The sequence below is a fragment of the Poecilia reticulata genome, chromosome 4 (assembly GCF_904066995.2).
Source record: "Poecilia reticulata chromosome 4, P_reticulata-male-v2, whole genome shotgun sequence".
NCBI lineage: Eukaryota > Metazoa > Chordata > Actinopteri > Cyprinodontiformes > Poeciliidae > Poecilia > Poecilia reticulata.
This window is the reverse complement of record NC_088833.1, coordinates 11,375,545-11,393,472: the sequence shown is the minus strand read 5'-3', so window position 1 is coordinate 11,393,472 and position 17,928 is coordinate 11,375,545. Positions and strand designations below refer to the sequence as shown.

General features: G+C 43.9%; 1 protein-coding gene across 1 annotated transcript; it reads right to left on the bottom strand.

Annotated features, from left to right (window-relative positions):
- Positions 1–391: 391 nt before the first annotated feature.
- On the bottom strand, positions 392–17,728 carry LOC103463407 (PH domain leucine-rich repeat-containing protein phosphatase 1-like). The gene is made up of 17 exons (XM_008406727.3): positions 15,680–17,728; positions 11,931–12,127; positions 11,244–11,369; positions 10,880–11,028; positions 9,198–9,344; positions 7,464–7,691; positions 6,165–6,367; positions 6,019–6,079; positions 5,844–5,939; positions 4,482–4,637; positions 4,185–4,385; positions 3,888–4,050; positions 3,465–3,595; positions 3,273–3,389; positions 2,981–3,175; positions 2,650–2,887; positions 392–2,066 (listed from the first exon to the last, which is right to left on the bottom strand). Exons 1-17 carry the CDS (start codon positions 17,208–17,210, stop codon positions 957–959), a joined length of 5,049 nt encoding a protein of 1,682 aa, XP_008404949.2. The 5' UTR covers positions 17,211–17,728; the 3' UTR covers positions 392–956.
- Between the last annotated feature and the right edge of the window lie 200 nt (positions 17,729–17,928).

Sequence of the window (17,928 nt, the reverse complement as noted above, 5' to 3'; positions counted from 1 at the left end):
GTTAGAAAAGGACAGAACTGGACTTTTTGTCTTGCATGCCAAATGTTTGTGTAGGAAAACCAACAGCCTCTCTTCTGCTGGGAAGATGTACAAACCCATACATGCTATAAATAGCAACAAAAAGGTGGCTGTATGCAAAAGGTATGCTGCACTTAAGACTTTTCTTTTTAGCAAAAAATCTCAACTATATCCCATTTTTGCTTCACAAATATGCAGCAACTTTGTTGATCTGCCACATAAAATCTAAACAAAATGCCATAATGTTTGTGGTTGTAACGTGACCAGATAAGGAAAAGTGTTGCTGGTTCTTGTGAAATTCTTCAGGTCATTGCTGAAACTAAAAATTGCTGGATGATTTAACTTCAGAGAAAGAAGGCACAAAGTAAACATGTTGCAGTTATCTGAAAACTTTATTGTTTAGCAAAAGTAGGTCTCTTCTTGTGCTGTTTGCTGCAACGCTACTCTGAGCTGTTAGTAACTAGAAACGTTGCAGTGCCACCTACAGAACACGGACCTGGAACGTCGTCAGCCTTCAGGAATAATCATCTTTTCTCTCAGAGAATATTAGTTAAGCCTCAGTGACTAAATAAAGTATTAAACTCCTAGGAGTTAGTTAAACAGTTCCTAACTCCGACACCTGTAAGGCCATGAGCTGCGATCCGAACGCTGGTCCGGTTCTTAAAGTACCGTTTAATGTAGAACTGATCTGAAAAGCTACTACAACACAAAGTGCTTCTTCATATCATAGATATGGTAATAATCATTTACATGTGAAGATTTAAATCAACAAAGTTACAAAAATTGCATCGTGTTTCAGGGTTTGTTAACAGTACAAAATAAAGTGGGTCAGGAAACCTCAAAAAGAGTTTCTGGTCCACTAAATCAGAGACTCCTCCCTCAGTGATGCTGGATGATGATGATGATGATGATGGTGGTGATGATTCGGACTGCAGCAGTCAGAGCGGCGTGACAAAATAGTCTGCAGGTCTCTGATAGGCGTGTGTCTGCATCTGTTCCTGCTGCTGCTGGATGATCTGCCGGACCTCCTCCTCCAGCTCCGGCGGGATGATCAGCTGGTCGTCCGGGTCGGGCTGGGCGGGGGCATTGAAGTAGCCTCCCTGTTTCCTGATGGGGGCGTCTGCCGCTTCCTCAATCAGATCCTGGCTGCGGCCCTGGCAGGCGACGGAGCCGTTGGCCCGCGCCCGCCGGCCCAGCGTGGCTGAGCGAGCCTCCTGGTTCGGAGAGGGTGGAGGGACAGGTGAGGGAGACGGGGATGTAAGGTTAGGAGGCAAGAGTTCGTTACCGGGGGTGATGGGTTTGTATGTGCTTGTGGTGTTTGAGTGAGTGGAGCCGTGCCAGAGCAGGCAGTGGACATCTGCCTCCACCTCCACCCGGCTGCCGTTTGAGAACACGCCGGCGATGGGCTCCTCGTCCTCACTGTCCAGCCCGTTGTCCGACAGCGCTCCGGAGAACTGCCTCTGAAAGCCGCCGCCCCCAGCAGCAGGTCGCCGCGCACCCATCCGGCCCTGAGCGTTCAGATGGGAGCTCAGCTCCGTGGGCGGTGCTGGCGGCTCCTCGGAGGACGCCGTGGACCCCACCTCGCTGCTCATCTCAGAGGTGCTGAACTCGCTGCTCAACTCGCTCACAGTTCCAGAGGAGGTGGGCGGCAATGGAATCCCCCCGTCGCTGCTGGAGAAGGGATGCAGAGCGGGCTGGGCAGCGGGCCCAGGGCTGGGCGGCGGAGGGGGCGGCTCGCAGAAGCAGCAGCAGTCCTCTGTGATGTTGAGCTGGACGACCACAGCGCTGAGGCTGTCGGAGCAGCCGTAGCTCTGGGCCAACGTCGCCAACTTCTTAGCCGCGGCAAGAGCGTCTGGAACGTTCCGCACAGCCTCGATCGCCTCGTTGGGACACAACAAGTCCCACAATCCTCGGCTGCCCAGGAGGAAGAACTCATCCTGAGGAGTGAGCGTCACAGTGGAGATGTGTGGGCGGGGCGTCACAGAGGGACTGAGGAAGGAGTATCCCATCATCCTGGTAGAGTCGGTCACACCGCTGACCTTGTTATCCTGCAGAGATGGAAACAGACATGATAAAAACTCAGCGTCTGAACACACGTAATAAGAATAATTATTATTATTGTAAACTATGTCTAATGTAGTAATAAGGACTCAATGTTTGAGCAGTGGAAGAAAAATGACTTGGATGGAAGCAAAATGATGGAGTTGAACTAATTTAACCTGGAAAACTTGAACTCTATAAATACTGTATATTTAGAAACATTTTAATGATTTTGAATATTTTTGTAGACGTTTCTAATAATGACGTAGTTTAGGAAACCAAGTTTCAAAAGTTCACAAATAATTATGTTTTTCTCCGTCCCTCACTCCCCAACACTTAAGTCATTTGGTTTACAACAAAACGCTATGAGCTTTGATTTTGAAAGTCTATAAGGACATCCTTAAATGAGAGATGGTAACTTCCACCTGTCTGTCTAATCTCTGACTGATTCAGTGTTAAAATAAGGTCTAATTAATGTCATTCAGCATCCATACAGAGATTTACATCACTTTTAGATTAGGGAAAAACTATAAACTACCTTAGATTTCAACCAAGAGTTGAAGAACAAATCATGAATGCTTTTCTCGTTACCTCTGTGATGACGGCATTGTGCTGCCGGACCCTCTCATACTCCGTCTCCTCTCGGACGGTGTGGACGTTGGACAGCAGCAGCGCTCTCCCTCCTCGGCACAGCACGGCCTGGCAGCGGCCCACGTTGGCCGCCTTCAGGGTGAAGCAGCTGCCGGGTTCGCCGGGTGCCACCGGGTCGTGTCTGATGTGACATAATGCTGCCGAGCCACCCATCCTCTGACCGGCTGTCCCGAGCTTCCTAAAGACGCCACAAAAAAAACAACAAAAAAAACAGCATTAACAAGCAGCTGTCTTCCTCTTTAATGAGGAGTCTGGTGAGGTGAGCATTTACCGCTGCATGGTGAGGAAAGTATTGGTCATGTAGTCTTCCTGCCTCGGCCCTCGGTGCAGCTCCTCGGCCAGAACGTCTCCCATAGTGCACTGCAGCAGGTAAGGCACCTCGACGTTCTTGTCTCCATCAAAGACGCCATAAAGAGCTTCTCGCATCCCGCAGAAGGTGTCCTGGGCCAGAGCGGCCACACACAGTCTGAGGATGACAACGGCTCATCAACAGAGATAACACTTCTAATTCTAGACATTCTAAACAAACGCGTGTAAAATAGAACCAGTAATTAAAGACTGACTTGTTTTTGACTCCGGAAGCCTCTGTAAAGCCGTGGCTCCACACCGCAGGGACGCCGTGGCTTTCGCTCGCGGCAGAAGCAGATGGAGATGGATCCACCCGGAAACAGCGGATGTTGCTGCAAGAAGGAGAACAATTGTTTTAAAGACAGTTCTGTGTCTGAAGGTTTCTGCTGAAGATTGTATGTCCATACTTGAGGAGTTCCAGGCTCTTGTGGTCGAGGTTGAGTCGAGGGTTTCCGGTGAGGTCGAGCTCCAGGAGTTTTGGGGGAAGAACCTCAGGCAACGTAACCTCCGTCAGCTCGTTGCAGCTCAGATCGACGCACTGAGAACGGCACAGAGAGAGCTCAACATGACCGTGCTTCTTCAAAGATTCTCCGATTTTAAATTCCTGCCTTTGTTTGGATGTTTAAGGACATGGACAACAGCCTAACTACAGCAGTCAGCTGCCTTGATTTCATCCAAAAGCATATAAAACATTTGAAAACAAAAACATTCAGGATTTAATGTTTCTGTAGATTTCATTGCTAAATCAAAGTTATTTTATGGATATAAAAATTAAGATTTTCAGCATTTTTGAAGCACTTTGGATCGATGCCGGGATTCCTCTGACGAACCTTAATTTCGGGCAGCTGGAGCACCTCTGGGAAGGTGTTGATGCAGTTGGAGTGGGCGGACAGCGTGTGCAGCCTCCGGCAGCTGAGGATGGTGGTGGGCACGGCTCTCAGTCGGTTGCCGCTCAGGTCCAGCTCCTCCAGCAGCTCCAGCCGAGCCAGTTTACTGCAGAAGGAGGAGAAAACACAGAAACTCAACCTCAAAGATTAGCCTGCATGATGACTGACCTGCTGAAACTCTAAATTAATAATTTGATATATTTACAGAGATATTTATTGCGGATATTTATTGCGTTGTACCTGGCAGTAAAGGTTTGCAGCTGGTTGTAAGCGAGGTGCAACACCCTGAGGCGGCCGTGTCCCGTCAGCAGAGGGATGCATTTGTCTGTCAGGCTGTTATTGGTCACATACAGCTCCTCCAGGCTGCTGCAGGAATCATCTGACAAGCTAGCTGGTGGCAGATCCTCCAGCTTATTGGCCGATGCATTTAGGTAGCGCAAGCTGGGATGAAATCCGGAACACAGAGTAAGTACTACTATGTAAAAATTGAACAAAACGACAAAGAAAGCCAGAGAAATGTGAGGAGAATAGATCCACCTCTGGGCTTTGATGAACAGGCTGTGGGGGAGCTCCGTCAGGTGGTTGTGTTGGAGGTCCAGGACCTCCAGCTGGGAACTCTCCAGCCTATCAGGGAGCATGCACACGTCATTCCAGCCTGCCAGCAGCTTCCTCAGACTCCCACTAGAGAGCAGCCTGTAACACAAACACAGGAGGATCAGGCCATGGACTGTAAAGCTGTGAGTGGAACTCCAGTTTGTTGCTAAAGTTCAATGAGTTTAAACACTCAAGAGGACCAGCAGAGAACAGAGACACGTTCAACACAGCTGGATCCAGATTCATGTTTCCGTGTCTATATGGAAACTGAAATGAATCATGTAGATTGTGGCCAAACGGACAAACTGTAAGACTGTTTCCCTGCAGAAAGGAGAAAGTTAAGAGTTTTTTTCTTCAGCTGTTTAGTGGTGTGGTTGGCTACATAGAACATAAACAATGATGTTGCACTATTATTAAATGAAAATAGGGAAGGAAACGTTGTTTAAAAAAGTCAAACATAATGGCTTATTCAAAATGGTCTACAGCTGAAACATTGCATAGCTTCTAATGAGCTCGACCAGATGGAACAGAAAAAGATGCAGTTCCATATTAAAGAAAACATATATATGATATGGGAGTTTTATTTGATTGTATTTATGGATTTATCAGTTTAGATAAGTGAACCTCATCTTTTTCTTTTATACAATCTTTGTCTTTTTGCATCTGCTTGTACGCATTAATGTCATTTTAATCTGGGACTTTACTTACAGTTTAGTTATTCTTTTTCTAGGACAGAACAAAGGCATAACTCTGCTGATTTTTGACGAGAAGGTAAACTTGAATTTATTGTGGACTTTTCCTCATCTACACAAACATACAGAATAAAATATACACAATAGTGCTAAATTCCTTAACTATAGTTCAAATCAGTAGCTAGATGGTTGAAACTTGGACACCAACAGGACAATGTCTTTAAACAACACATTGGTTTAATGGTTTGTCTAAAAACCAATCCATTCAAAATGAACTCAACCAGTTCAGCCATAAAGTTTGGTCAAATGTTCAGCCAGAAGCTCGTTCAATGTTACAAAGTGTGCAAGTTCCAACTAAGAGACACTAAGCAAACATTAGTGAGGATTTATGTTTCTATTTCAGTCTGGACGCATAATTTTAATCCTGAGTGGATTAAAGAGAAAAAAACAAGTAGTTTCTGCAAAGAGATCATTTAGGTTTTTTTTCTCGACAGCTGAAAGTTTTCCAGGAACCACTACGGTTTTAGGAATCTTTAACTCAACCTTTCGTCATATTTCGTTCATTAGACCTTCTTCGGTGGCTGTGTGTGGGGTGTGTTTTTGTGCCGCTCACCAAATGGGCAGCTCGGTGACGCAGTTATGGTTAATGTCCAACACCTCCAGTCTGCTGCTCTGACACAGCCAGTCTGGGACACCTCCCAGCTTGTTCCTTTAGAAAAACAAACCCAGTCAGCGCGCAGGTTTTGCACACCGTGCGCAAGAAAGCGAGGTGCCGACATTTTCCCTACCTGCAAAGATCCAGAACTGTCAGATTCTCTGGCACAGGCTGCACCTCCAGCTGCATCAGCTCTGTAAACACAGGCACAGCAGTGTGTGAAGGCGATGCGTCAGGCCTCGTCAGTTTAAGGTCTCGTGGTGATATAAGTGTCGGTACCGTTATGACTGGCGTGCAAGCTCTTGAGGGCGTGGCCACTGACTCTGAGAAGGGAGAGGGAGTTTCTGTCGCAGCGCAGCAGCTCCAGCTTCCCTAAGCAGCTGACGTCCAACTCCTGTAGACCAGCATCCCGCACGTCCAGCTGGATGATGTGCAGCAGCTGCTCCCAATCAGCCACTGTCACTTTGTCAAGCCTGTTCAGCCTGAATTACAGCCACAGGGAGAAGACATTATACTCTTCAATTAGATTTTTTTTAAGGATATATCAATTTAAAGAAAGCTAAGATGTCAGAAGTCATGAGACTCAGGGTTCATATATTTTATCATAGCAAAATTCAAGCATTTTCAAGGTATGGTTTCAAACTTTACCAGCACCACACTTTGAATACAAATGGACTAAAAAAAGACAGTTTCAATACATTATTATATGATATAATTCATTACTGTACATAATGTCTTGTGACAGTATTCTACATTCAACAGCAGGGACAAGGTAAAGTTAAATCTGACAAAAATTACATGTGTTGAACAGCTTCACACACACACACACACACACACACACACACACACACACACACACACACACACACACACACACACACACACACACACACACACACACACACACACACACACACACACACACACACACACACACACCTGAATGGTGTAAGAACAATAATTTAACAAAATATTTTAAAATGCCCAATTATTATAACCTTTAATACAGAAAATATAAGATAACCTTTATTTCAATTCCATTGATCTATAAGCCATTGAGAAATTAGGAATAGGTGTTTATTACACTGAAACATGGTGTTAAAGTAAATTACCTTCCTGCTCAAACTGAATGATTAAACACAACACAGAAAGTTACAAAAAATATCTAACAGCAAAAAAAAATTCACTGTTTTCTGGAATTTAGCAAACATAAATAAACTTGGTAATTCTAACTCATCTAGAAGAAGAAAAATGACTTCAGAGAGCTGGGGAAAAAAAGCGTGCCTTTTTATTAGGTCTGTGACAATATCCGATTTCAGCTATAAACGTTTTCCAAATGTAGGCTTTTAATTAAAATTTAGATAGCACTTTATTACAAAACTGTACAGTTGGAAGGTCAAACACTTTTAAAAACTTCATACAGAAATCAGGCACTTTGGAAACCTTGACAACACCTAATTGACAGGATTTCTGGTATCATAAAAAGTAATTATTAAGATTGTCATATTTTCTTTTACATGCTAAGTAAGGATTCCTCATCTTCCAAACACTGTTTTAGACGGTGATTGATCTTCTTACCTGACATCTACATATCGAGTGTGCAGCCACTGCAGCCCGGCCACGTCCAGGACGGACAGCCGGTTTCCTGCCAGGCAGAGCTTTTCCAAGCCTCGGAGCTTCTCCAGGACAGGAGGGACACTGCTGAAACAGTTGAAGGACAAGCCGAGGTAGGTGAGGCCCTCCAGAGAGCCCAGCTCTGCAGGCAGCGAGCTTACAATGTTCCCGTCCAGGAGGAGAGTCTGCAAGCTGGCCAGAGGAGGAGAGGTAACGGTTAACACAGAGAGCACTGAAGACCCAGATCAAAACAGTCAGGACTCGTTTTCCTATCAAATCCAAATATATTATGATGAGCTTAGAACAAATATGGCTGACATAATGTCTCACTTCAGCCTGATTCACGATGATGGAAGCAAAAGTTGATTCATTGCAGCACTGATAATGATAAATCTAACTGTCAGCTCCAACTCTTTGCGCATAAAGAATCTGAGAGCATGTTATTAGTTTTGGACAAATTGAAAACTTAATCTTTAAAAAAATGTCAAAAATAAAACTTCTCCAAAATAGGGTCCAGTTACAGAGCAGTTTCTCCCTGTGCCTCACAGGAAATTTAAAAACAAAGTCAAATTTCCCATGTTATGGAACCCAGCCATCTGTACAAATAAAATCTAAAGAGGATTGCAGCACATTTCCTTTACAAGACAAGTTACAGCTTCTTTTTTTCTCTCCGTTTTCCACCTCTTAAAACATATACATAATAAGATCTTTTTTTTCCTACTTGATCCATTCAAAGTAAAATAATGGTGTTCAATGTAATAACAAAGGGAAAGAGTCTGATCTACTGTTGGCTACAATGTTTATTTCATAACTGAAGTAATCTATCGTAATTATAAGGGAGTCTTTCTGTAATCGGTCATGTTTTACACATAAGGAGCAGAGGCATTAGACTCATTCTTCAAATGAGATTCCAGGAAGGCTTCATATATTTCTTGATCTGGCATAAAGCATCATGTTCCAACATGGATGTAACTGGACCCAGTGACCCAAAGGGACTAAAAGGAGCAGCTGTGCCATAATCTAACAGCATCTTCTTTACTCAGTAAGAACTTCCATACCAAAGAGTGTGGTTACCTTAACTTGGTGTAAAGTGTGGCACATTCCCTGACAGAAGAAAAGTTCTGAAATTTGCATTCTGGCAGAGTGATAGTTGATCGGGACTGTCGGCCATAAAATCCTTCCCGATCAGTTTTTTGTTTTTACATTTGTGATGTAACACCATGTTTGTCCCGGTCATGCAAGTGTGTTTGTGCAGACGAACATTTTTTTCATTTATCATATCACATATTAACTTATTAAAATCTAAGACTTTAAAATTTAAAACTACTTGCAATAAAACAAACTCCACTGTGACAGTCGTGGTGTTTTCATGTTCCGCCGTCCCGACCTTGGTGTGTTGTTAAACATTAACTCTTCTGAGAATATCTACAATGCCTGACAAGCGGGTCTCTGGAGATCCAGTTGGTTACATTCCTGATGCAGCGACAGAATCAGCATGACTCTGCACTGAAGCTGGAATCTCTGCACTGTCAGGACACATGTTTGGTTTTCAGCCAAATGCTCCTCTAATGCACAGAGGGATTATTCTGGACTGATGCCTCAGCATCAAAGTCTCTGTCAGCCGCATGCAGGTCAGTGAGGAAACATTCCGCGCATGTGCAACACGGCGCTTCAGTGCTCACTGCGGCCCTCACTTACTTGTTCATGGTCGCGACTTCTGCAGGCAGACAGGAGAGACGGTTTCCAGACAGGTTGAGCTCTGAGAGCGAAGTGATGTCGCAGAGGGCCAGAGGAAATTCAGACAGAGCGTTATTTGACAGACTCAGGCTTCTCAGTTTACAGAACCTAGAGAGCAAAAGAGAAAGAGACACCGAATGAAAGAGGGAGGGGAAAAACAGACACAGAGTTACACAGATATTCATCTTTGCTATAATAAGACTCTGACCTTCTTCTAAATTAGGTAATAAAAAGATGTTTTTTCTAATTTAATAATTATAATTTCATTAAATCTCTTTGATAAACAAATTCACAATGTATTTTGGCTTAAACTTGATTGGCTCAAACAATCAACTTGAAAAATATTAAGAATTTCTAATTGTTTCAAATGTTTTTTCATTATATATCCATATCAAAGTATTTTGATGGAAATCGCCTAATTTCTTTCAGTTTATTCTTGTGTTGGTTCTTTTATTCCATGCAAACTGTGCCTCCCTTATAGGCCTAAACTAAACCAGCTTTATGGTCAGACTGAGGCTGAAAGACCTTCAAAGGGGAAAGTTACTAGCAATCCATAGTTAAAAAAAAACAAAACAATGGAAAACCCTTCCTGGGAAGTTTGTATTTATCCAGAAACAATAGTGGTGTACATGTAAAATTCCATCAAGTAAATGTCAGCCTTCAGTGTTAGCTTGCTCGACATTAAGTTATAATAAAGAGAGGTGGAATCTGAGCACTGATTGGAAAATATCTGTTTCCAGCAACGTTTTACCAAAATTACGATACTGGCTGTGGATAAGCTAGCTGTTAACAGATTTACTGTGGTTACTTTCCTCCCTGTGAAAACATCTGAGAACACACACACACACACGCGCACACACACACACACACACACACACACACACACACACACACACACACACACACACACACACACGAGTATAGATCTGTAAAAATGTCTTCGGCCGAGTTGTTTTTATTCAAAACAAGTAGTCAGCTTCCCCACCTGACCAAATCTACAGCTGTGTACACAAACTGTAAGATGAGCCCCGAAGCTCATCTGAGGAAGAACATCTTTGATGGAATCCAACTGACACGCTGCTTTCAGCACTCGCATGGTGGATGACAACGTCTGGAAACACTGTATTATTTAGAGCAGGCTGGGGACGTTTCTTACATTACGTTTATACTTTTTGTTCAAGTTTCAGTTTCTATTCTGACCAAAAGCGAACAATCAACTTGTGGTTTGAAGAGGGAATTTTCCAAGAGTGCCAGGTTCAGTTTTACCAAGTGTTTATGTAACTTCCCCAAAAGTAAGATTTTTCACGGAAAAAAATGAAGATCTAGGTTTTGAAATTAATTTTTTTTTTCAGCTTATATTTTAGGGTTAAAGGGCAAAAGGATTCCTAAACCTCACAGGAGCTGAACATCGGTAACTAATTCAGAATGTTGACCTAAATACAAAGAGACGTCCCCAGCCCAAAGAGGTCACATGATGTCATGTCTGTCATCTCCACTGCAGCTCATTCAGAACCACAAGAGCATCAGCTGTAATTTCAGCAAAACTGCTTCCTCTTTCCAGCATGTGGCATATCCCCAGAAAAGAAACAGAAAACTGCGAACAGTCTCGTTAAGAGTGTTGTGCGTGAGCTGAACAGTCTCACCTGGTGAGTGCAGGAACACCTTTATGTAGGGACATGAAGTTGTTCTTGAGGTTAAGGTGCGTTAGGTCCTGGCTGTAGAAGAGCTGACCGGGCAATTCCTCCAGGCTGCAGCAGGACAGGTCCACAGAGTTCACCCTCTGGGAGGCGATCTGGGTAGAAACGGGACGAGAAAGGCGACTTAAAGGCCATGAGAGAAGCTTGTGACAGCCAGCTTAAAGACCAATCTTTAAAAATTAAAGCCAGATTTTGTGAGCAGAGAACAGAAAATTGTTGCTTTAAGATGATCCCGAAACATTATGAGGGAAGTTTGACAAAAATGTAAACATTTAAAATTGTGAAGCAGTTCAATGTTTGGAGTTTGTACCTTGGAGGCCATCCTGTGCCAGCGCAGGTGCTCGGCGTACGAGTCGTAGCTGACGTAGTAGATCTGACTCTGGGGACCGGCAGAGCTGAAGGCCAGACAGTGGCTGTGCCTCTTCACCTCTTCCACCTGAAACAAAGGACGCATTTCAGTTCCCACCGTCTACAAGAAACGCAACTCTCCACCTGATCAAGGGATGAAACAGGGCTGTTTATGTACACAAGCTGTCTTGATGCTTAAAGGCAACCAAAGTCCAAAGAAACAATAATATTTGTTGAGAAAATATTGACAGCTGTTACTCAAGAATTTGAACGATTAGAAAAAAAATTCTAACTTTAGAAGGAAAAATATGTAAAACCCCCTCCCAAAAAAAACAAAAGGTGGATTATGTTGACAAACTAAAAGGGAAAGTGGGTGAAAAGCATCTAGGCAAATCTAATTAAACAAAAGGTGCATTCACACCAGCCCTGTTTATTCCACTGGAATGCTTATGTGGATGCATTCAAAGTTGCGCTCAGAATGTTCTTCTGAGGTTTTAGTGTCATTTTCGTCTTTTTTGTGCAGCCCCACCACACAGGCGAAGAGGAGCAACAAGCTTTTCAAAGAGTTTATTTTATTTGGCACACTGCAGTGCACATTCATGTCACAGGATAGATGTTCCTGATTAAAAATGAGCAGAAAACATCTCACCTTTCCTCCGATGAGGGGCAGGATGTGCATCTTGCCCGTGTGGGCGTGTTTCACCGACGACACTATGAGGCAGGTTCCACTCAGTGTGACCTGACGCTTTGACCAGCGGTTCACCGGCAGCGCCAGCTTCCCTTTTCGCACATTGAACACCCCGGAGAGCTGCACGCGCTCAGAACCCCCCACGCTGCGAGGCTTACCTGTTAGGACAGAGACAGGAGGGTTAAATGACACCGAACAGGATCATTAATGATCAGATTTACCAGCAGTTGAGAGCTTTTATTTATTTATTTATTTATTTTTCGCTCTTTGGGATGTTGTGAATCATCTCCCTCTCTGTGGGTATCTCTTTCAGAAAAGGAGACTTGTTATGCAAGCGAACTAAAGCTCAATAGGCTGCCACAGTGAGCAGTCACTCAGATGAGATTTGTTGGGTTTTTAAGCATTCACAAACAAAACCAGAGTGCAACAAACTTTGAGGCTAGCAACAGTTCCTGCAGTCCATTTTACCCCGCGCGTTCAAATTTCTCTGCACTCACAGCCACTATGTACCCTCTACTAAAACTGTCAGATGAAATCCACCAGGGAACAAGAGAAAGTGAGACCCATGAAAGGGCCTGAACCACAAAGAGGCCTGAAATCAGATTAGCTTGTTACGCAACGTCTTACAACAGCGGAACCTCCGTTCTCCTGGCTGCTCCGTCCAGCGACGGAGACACCAGCCCTGCCTCTGCACAGGGGGAGGGCAGCGACAAGAAGGATCCCGCTCAATGAGCTGCACTTCCTTTTCTTTAGTGAAAATCGTGTGAAGCGTGAGTATTTCAGGGTGCTGAGTCAGAGGCAGAAAGCAGAGGCAACAGTAAACACGAGTTCATGTGTCAAAGTACTTTTTCAGATTTTTTTTTTTTTTGCCCATTGCAAAAAACATTGACATTTGAAACATTGAGCAACAACTTAGGTGGAGCTATATATGGAGATATATTTACACACAATGTAAATATCTCTCCCCCTTCTTTTTAGCCACACATAAAGGTTTAGATCGTGGATAAGGACATAAAGAAAATTAAAGAGGGTACATGAAAAAAACATATTGAGCCAAAAAGTCCATTCAGGGAACACTGACTATGACGCACAATCAAACAACTTGCTTTGTCATAAACCATTGTTGTAAAAATTAATACAAAAATTTTTTATGTTTGTATACATGATTTATTTGGAGCATTTTTAAAATAAAATCTTGCTTTCCACCTAAAAGCAAGATTTTATTGAATTTGAATTAATGTTCAGATTTTCAGAAATCTAAGGACACACACATTCACCGTTTATCGTAAGCCGTCAGTGTTGCAGGGTGGGTACACACAGGAACAGAAACACTCTAACCTCTTCTGATGCAAGACAACTTTTGAAACATTTTGCTTCAAATAGACAAAGCCTGATGGTTGAGTCCAGAAAACCTAAAAGATGTGCTTCTACTGCATATTTCAAAGCATAATGGGGTTAAAAGTATCTACTTTCTTTCAGATGAACATTTGAGGTTTATTCTATTGTGATTGACAGGGGTATTCTAGCTGCTGTCATCCTGTTTCTATTTGAACAATAGAGTGAATTATGTGTTGTGTGGATCCACCCTTCCCTGGGCGGTGTACACATGATATGTTTTGTTGTTACATGCCCTTTCCTTCCTTCTATTTCTCTGTTTAGAGGAAATCCTGCCTCTCATCAAGCAATTACTCATTTTTCAACTGAACCTTTATTCCAATTCCACCAAGTATCCAAACGTCCTTCTTCCCTTTTGCGACGGAACAACCAGCAACAACTTTGCCAACGATTACCGTCGAACTCAGAGTTCAGACCGATTGAGGAATCAGTCTTTAACCTTGTGGATTAAAGCAGCGTCCTTTGGATGGATGAGGTCTCGCCTCCAGCTGTCTCAGAGAGATCTGAAACACTGAGGAGGTGAAATCCGAGTTCCCCTAAGGTCACTTTTCTCTTACTGTCAGCACACTGCAAGTCGGTATGACAGAAAGAGATGTGTGCACATGGCACTTTGCTGGTGGAATTTGTGCTGTATCAAAATCCCTTAGTCAGAAGTCAACAACCCAGAATGTGCCAAACCACACTTACCAACAGTACACAAAAATTAGAATCTTCCAAAGAACTTTACTTCCTAGTTCTTCCCAAAAACAAAAGAGGTATAAATTACTCAAGAAGCTGGATGGATGCCAGTGAATCATTGTCACCTGACATCATCTCTTAGCTGCTTATCATGTCAGTCACACATATTGACCTCTCCCGGTTGCCTCATAGCTCAACTGCTGCCATCTGTAGGGTTCCAACAGCAAACGCTTAATTCAGGTTACTGCAGATGTCCCAGACTGTTGCGAGAAGCTGGCTTCAAAGTCTGATAACTGTTTAAATCACTGATGAAACCAAAACAGAAGACCCCCGGTATAGCTTTTTAGAGACCCCCTCTAAAAATGCTTATAACTGCCTGTCTTAATAATTCAAACACCTCATAATATGCCTCAATATCCACAGTGGAAACCATGATGGCACTAACTCAGAAGCTAACGTTCACAATGTTTCTTGTCTTCGTTCTTGGGCGTACGGCCAATCAGTGCCAAGGCAAATGAATGGTGCACCTGGATTGGCTGCTTTCCATACAGCAACTAATAAAGTGTTAAGTAGCATTATGTCTATGTTAGATGATTATGATTTTGAGAGATAAGCATGCATATATAATGAGTGAGATAATCTAGGAGAATGTTGGCAAAAAAATTGGTTTAAAATAAGAATTATAAGTTTAATATACTCACTAGAATGCATATATAAAAAAATGAAGTCAACATGATCCTTACATTTCTAACTGTAAAAATATTTACTAAATCTGACCAAGTAAAATATGTATTGTATTTAATTATTCACCAAAGCTACTGTCCCTAATTTAATTTTAACATGAACACAATGTAAAAAAAACATTTATGCAATAACTTTAGCTGTCAAAATAAATGTACATTTTTTAAATCCAAAACTATTATTTTGATAACTGCCTTTTAATGCTCTTCATATCAGAAAATTGCCATATTTGCAGTAGAAAGGAAGATATTTTCTAAAGACAGATCAGTGTTACCTGCTTTATTTATTGAAATCTCTGTGTGGAAAACAAGATAATATTAGCTGCAATCAGGCGCTCAGCTCCTGATTCTATAGCTCCCTGTTCTTTGTTGATGGTGTAGAAAACAAGGTCAAAAAAACAGTATCCAGTTGTGCTAATCCCAAAGGAGATCATGGATGTTTTTCCTATCCTCTTACCCGGATTATCTGCAAAACAGGTTCGTTATCAATAACAAAAACAACAGAGGGGCTTTAAGAAGAGAAGCCTGCCGTGAAAAGACTGAACATCAGTCTTCAGCGAGCTGAGGGACGACACCTGTTACTTTCTGATGTGTCATCTTACTGGGCAGCAGCCAGAGGGGCTGGAGCTGCTTTAAAGGCACACCACTGGGTATTGTGCGGGCAGGACAATTGCATACACTCATTTCACAGTTTCAATGACCAAACACAAAGACGGTACTCACAGTACACTGAGAATGGATAAACAATAACTGAGTAGAGACAAACCAAGCACTGCTGAAGTGGTCTGCAACAGCTTGGGTCTCTCACTGCTTAACTTGCAAAGATCGAATCAGCCCTTCAGTTACTGCAACAGATTGCAATCAACCCGTTTCTGTGATACACAAAACCTTTCTCACCAAAGTAGAAGCGTATAAGGCAGCCGACTTCAGGATTCATCCCCTCCTCCTGCACCCTCCACTCGTCTTCGAATCCCAGATTGGTGAGGTACTGGTTGAGGATCTGCAGAGGCCGTTCATCATCCGCCAGCCGCCGCACGACTCCCCCATGCAGCTGGATGAAGAGGGTCGGGGTCGGACAGGTACTGAGGGGCTCGGGCCAGTCTCCGCCGCCCACAGGGATCTCCTGGTCAGGCCTGACAGATGGTTGGCTGGTGAGAGGCCGAGTCAGAGAGCTGCTGGAGCATTTGGAGGGAGCTTTGATTAATTCGGGGGTATCTACAGTGTCACTTTTAGTATCATCGTCCTGGTTATGGGCTTCTGAGGGCAGCTGGTCTGCTGCAGAATTGTCCGTCGAGTGTGTTGGGGAGGAGGTGAGCTCCAGCTCATCCGAGGAGCTCTCAAACGGGTCAGGTCCCTCTGTGGCACTGTCACAGTTGGGACTCGGCACTGAGGAGTCGACACCCACACCCAGGCTCTCACTGAGGGAGTCTTGGTGCTCTGTGCTCCTGGGGCCACCTGGGCTGAAGTCCTCACAGGTGCTGCTCTCCATATCTGAACCAGAGTATGCCCCAAAACAGTCTGCAGCACTCTGGCTCAAATCAATGCCAATGTCATTCAAGCAGATCTCAGATGAAGAGTTACTGTCAGTTTTGTCATCAATAAAAAAATTTGAGGGCATTTTAGATTCAGGGCAATTTTTCGTGTTTTCGTTCTCCTCAAATTTAGGAGTTTTCACATCCACGGTCTCCATATGTCCATTACTATCTTTACAAAGATCATTTAGGTCAGAAGATACAGCAGCGGGTTTGCAGTTTATTCTCAGGACAGCCCCAGATTTACTTCCCTCCAGCTTAATGGCCACCTCGTTCGCTGTGGTGTCCACGGTGCAGAGCACTGGGCGCGGAATGGAGGGCGTGAGCCAGTCGTGGACGTGGATACAGCCTCGCCGGAGGTCCGATCTCACCCATGACTTGTCAGAGGCCTGGAGCTGTTTCGACTGCTTCTGCCGGAGGAAAGTCTTCCTGTCCAGGCTGAGAGTGCTCAGCGGAGAGGCTGAGGGAGCGGGGTTGGGTGCCTCGACTGAGGACGCCCCAGGCGGAGCCCCCAGAGACAAATTCCTCTTGTGTCTGTGTCGCCGCCTGTTCAGCAGCGAGTTTACCGAAGTGCTGCTGTTCACCGACGTCAAGCTGTACATGTTGGCGGCTTTCACGACGGGAATGTTGCTACCTTTTCCCGTAGCGTTGGCAACTTGGTTCTGGTAGATCCCGTTTCTTATCGCAATCTGCAGAAGGGAGGTGGCTGCAAGTCCCTTCCCAAAGAGTTTTGCTTCGGCGCCCCCACCCTCATCCTCCACGATGGAGGGTCTCTTTCCAGGGGGGAGAGAAGATAATCCGCTCGGCTTTACGAAGTCCCCTCCATTCTCTAGTGTCCCCTGTAGTGCTGGTGAAGCCGAAAGCATTCCAGAGTCGTTGTCCTTCACACTTTCCATTCTGTTAGCAAACCACGGCAGTGGCAGACGAACAGCCCGCAGGTGAACGCTAGTGTGGGTTAGCTTCCAGCAGCTGGCTCGGTCTACTTACTGGCTTTGCGTTAGCTTAGCATGCTAAGGTACTGCGTAGTTGTTCCAGAGAGTTATCCTGCTACATCATCCCATTTCATCAGGCGGCCGTTAGCTCTCCAACCGGAGCTAACGGACTGGTGCGGAGAGCAAAACTGGTCTCTAGCTGTTTGACATTAGAGCTACGGCGACTAAAAGAAGCAGCAGTTACTGATAGAACCCGGGAGATTGACGGTCAGCGGCTGAGCGTGGACAGGGCGGGGTCTCATTGGATATGAATTATGACGCATTCAAGTACGACCATAAGGCTCGGGAATTTCACACACACATAGGCACATGACCCCCGTACACTGTGGGAAGTACCTCAGAGTGTTTATTATAATTTAGTGAAACTACCAAGTTCCCCAACTTGTCAAGAAATTGCACTTAGCATACAAACAAACTAAATGTAATTATAAAATATGGTCGACCTCTTATATTTCACAGTATATCATAAAGTTAAAATTATGTTAATTACTCAAATCTCTTTCCATCTCTTTATGTTGAAATAATATTCTGACAAAAAAAATATATGTATGACTGACAACTGCAGTAACCATAATTCTTTGCCATTTCTTTACATAAGATCATAACACTAACTTTACGGAAC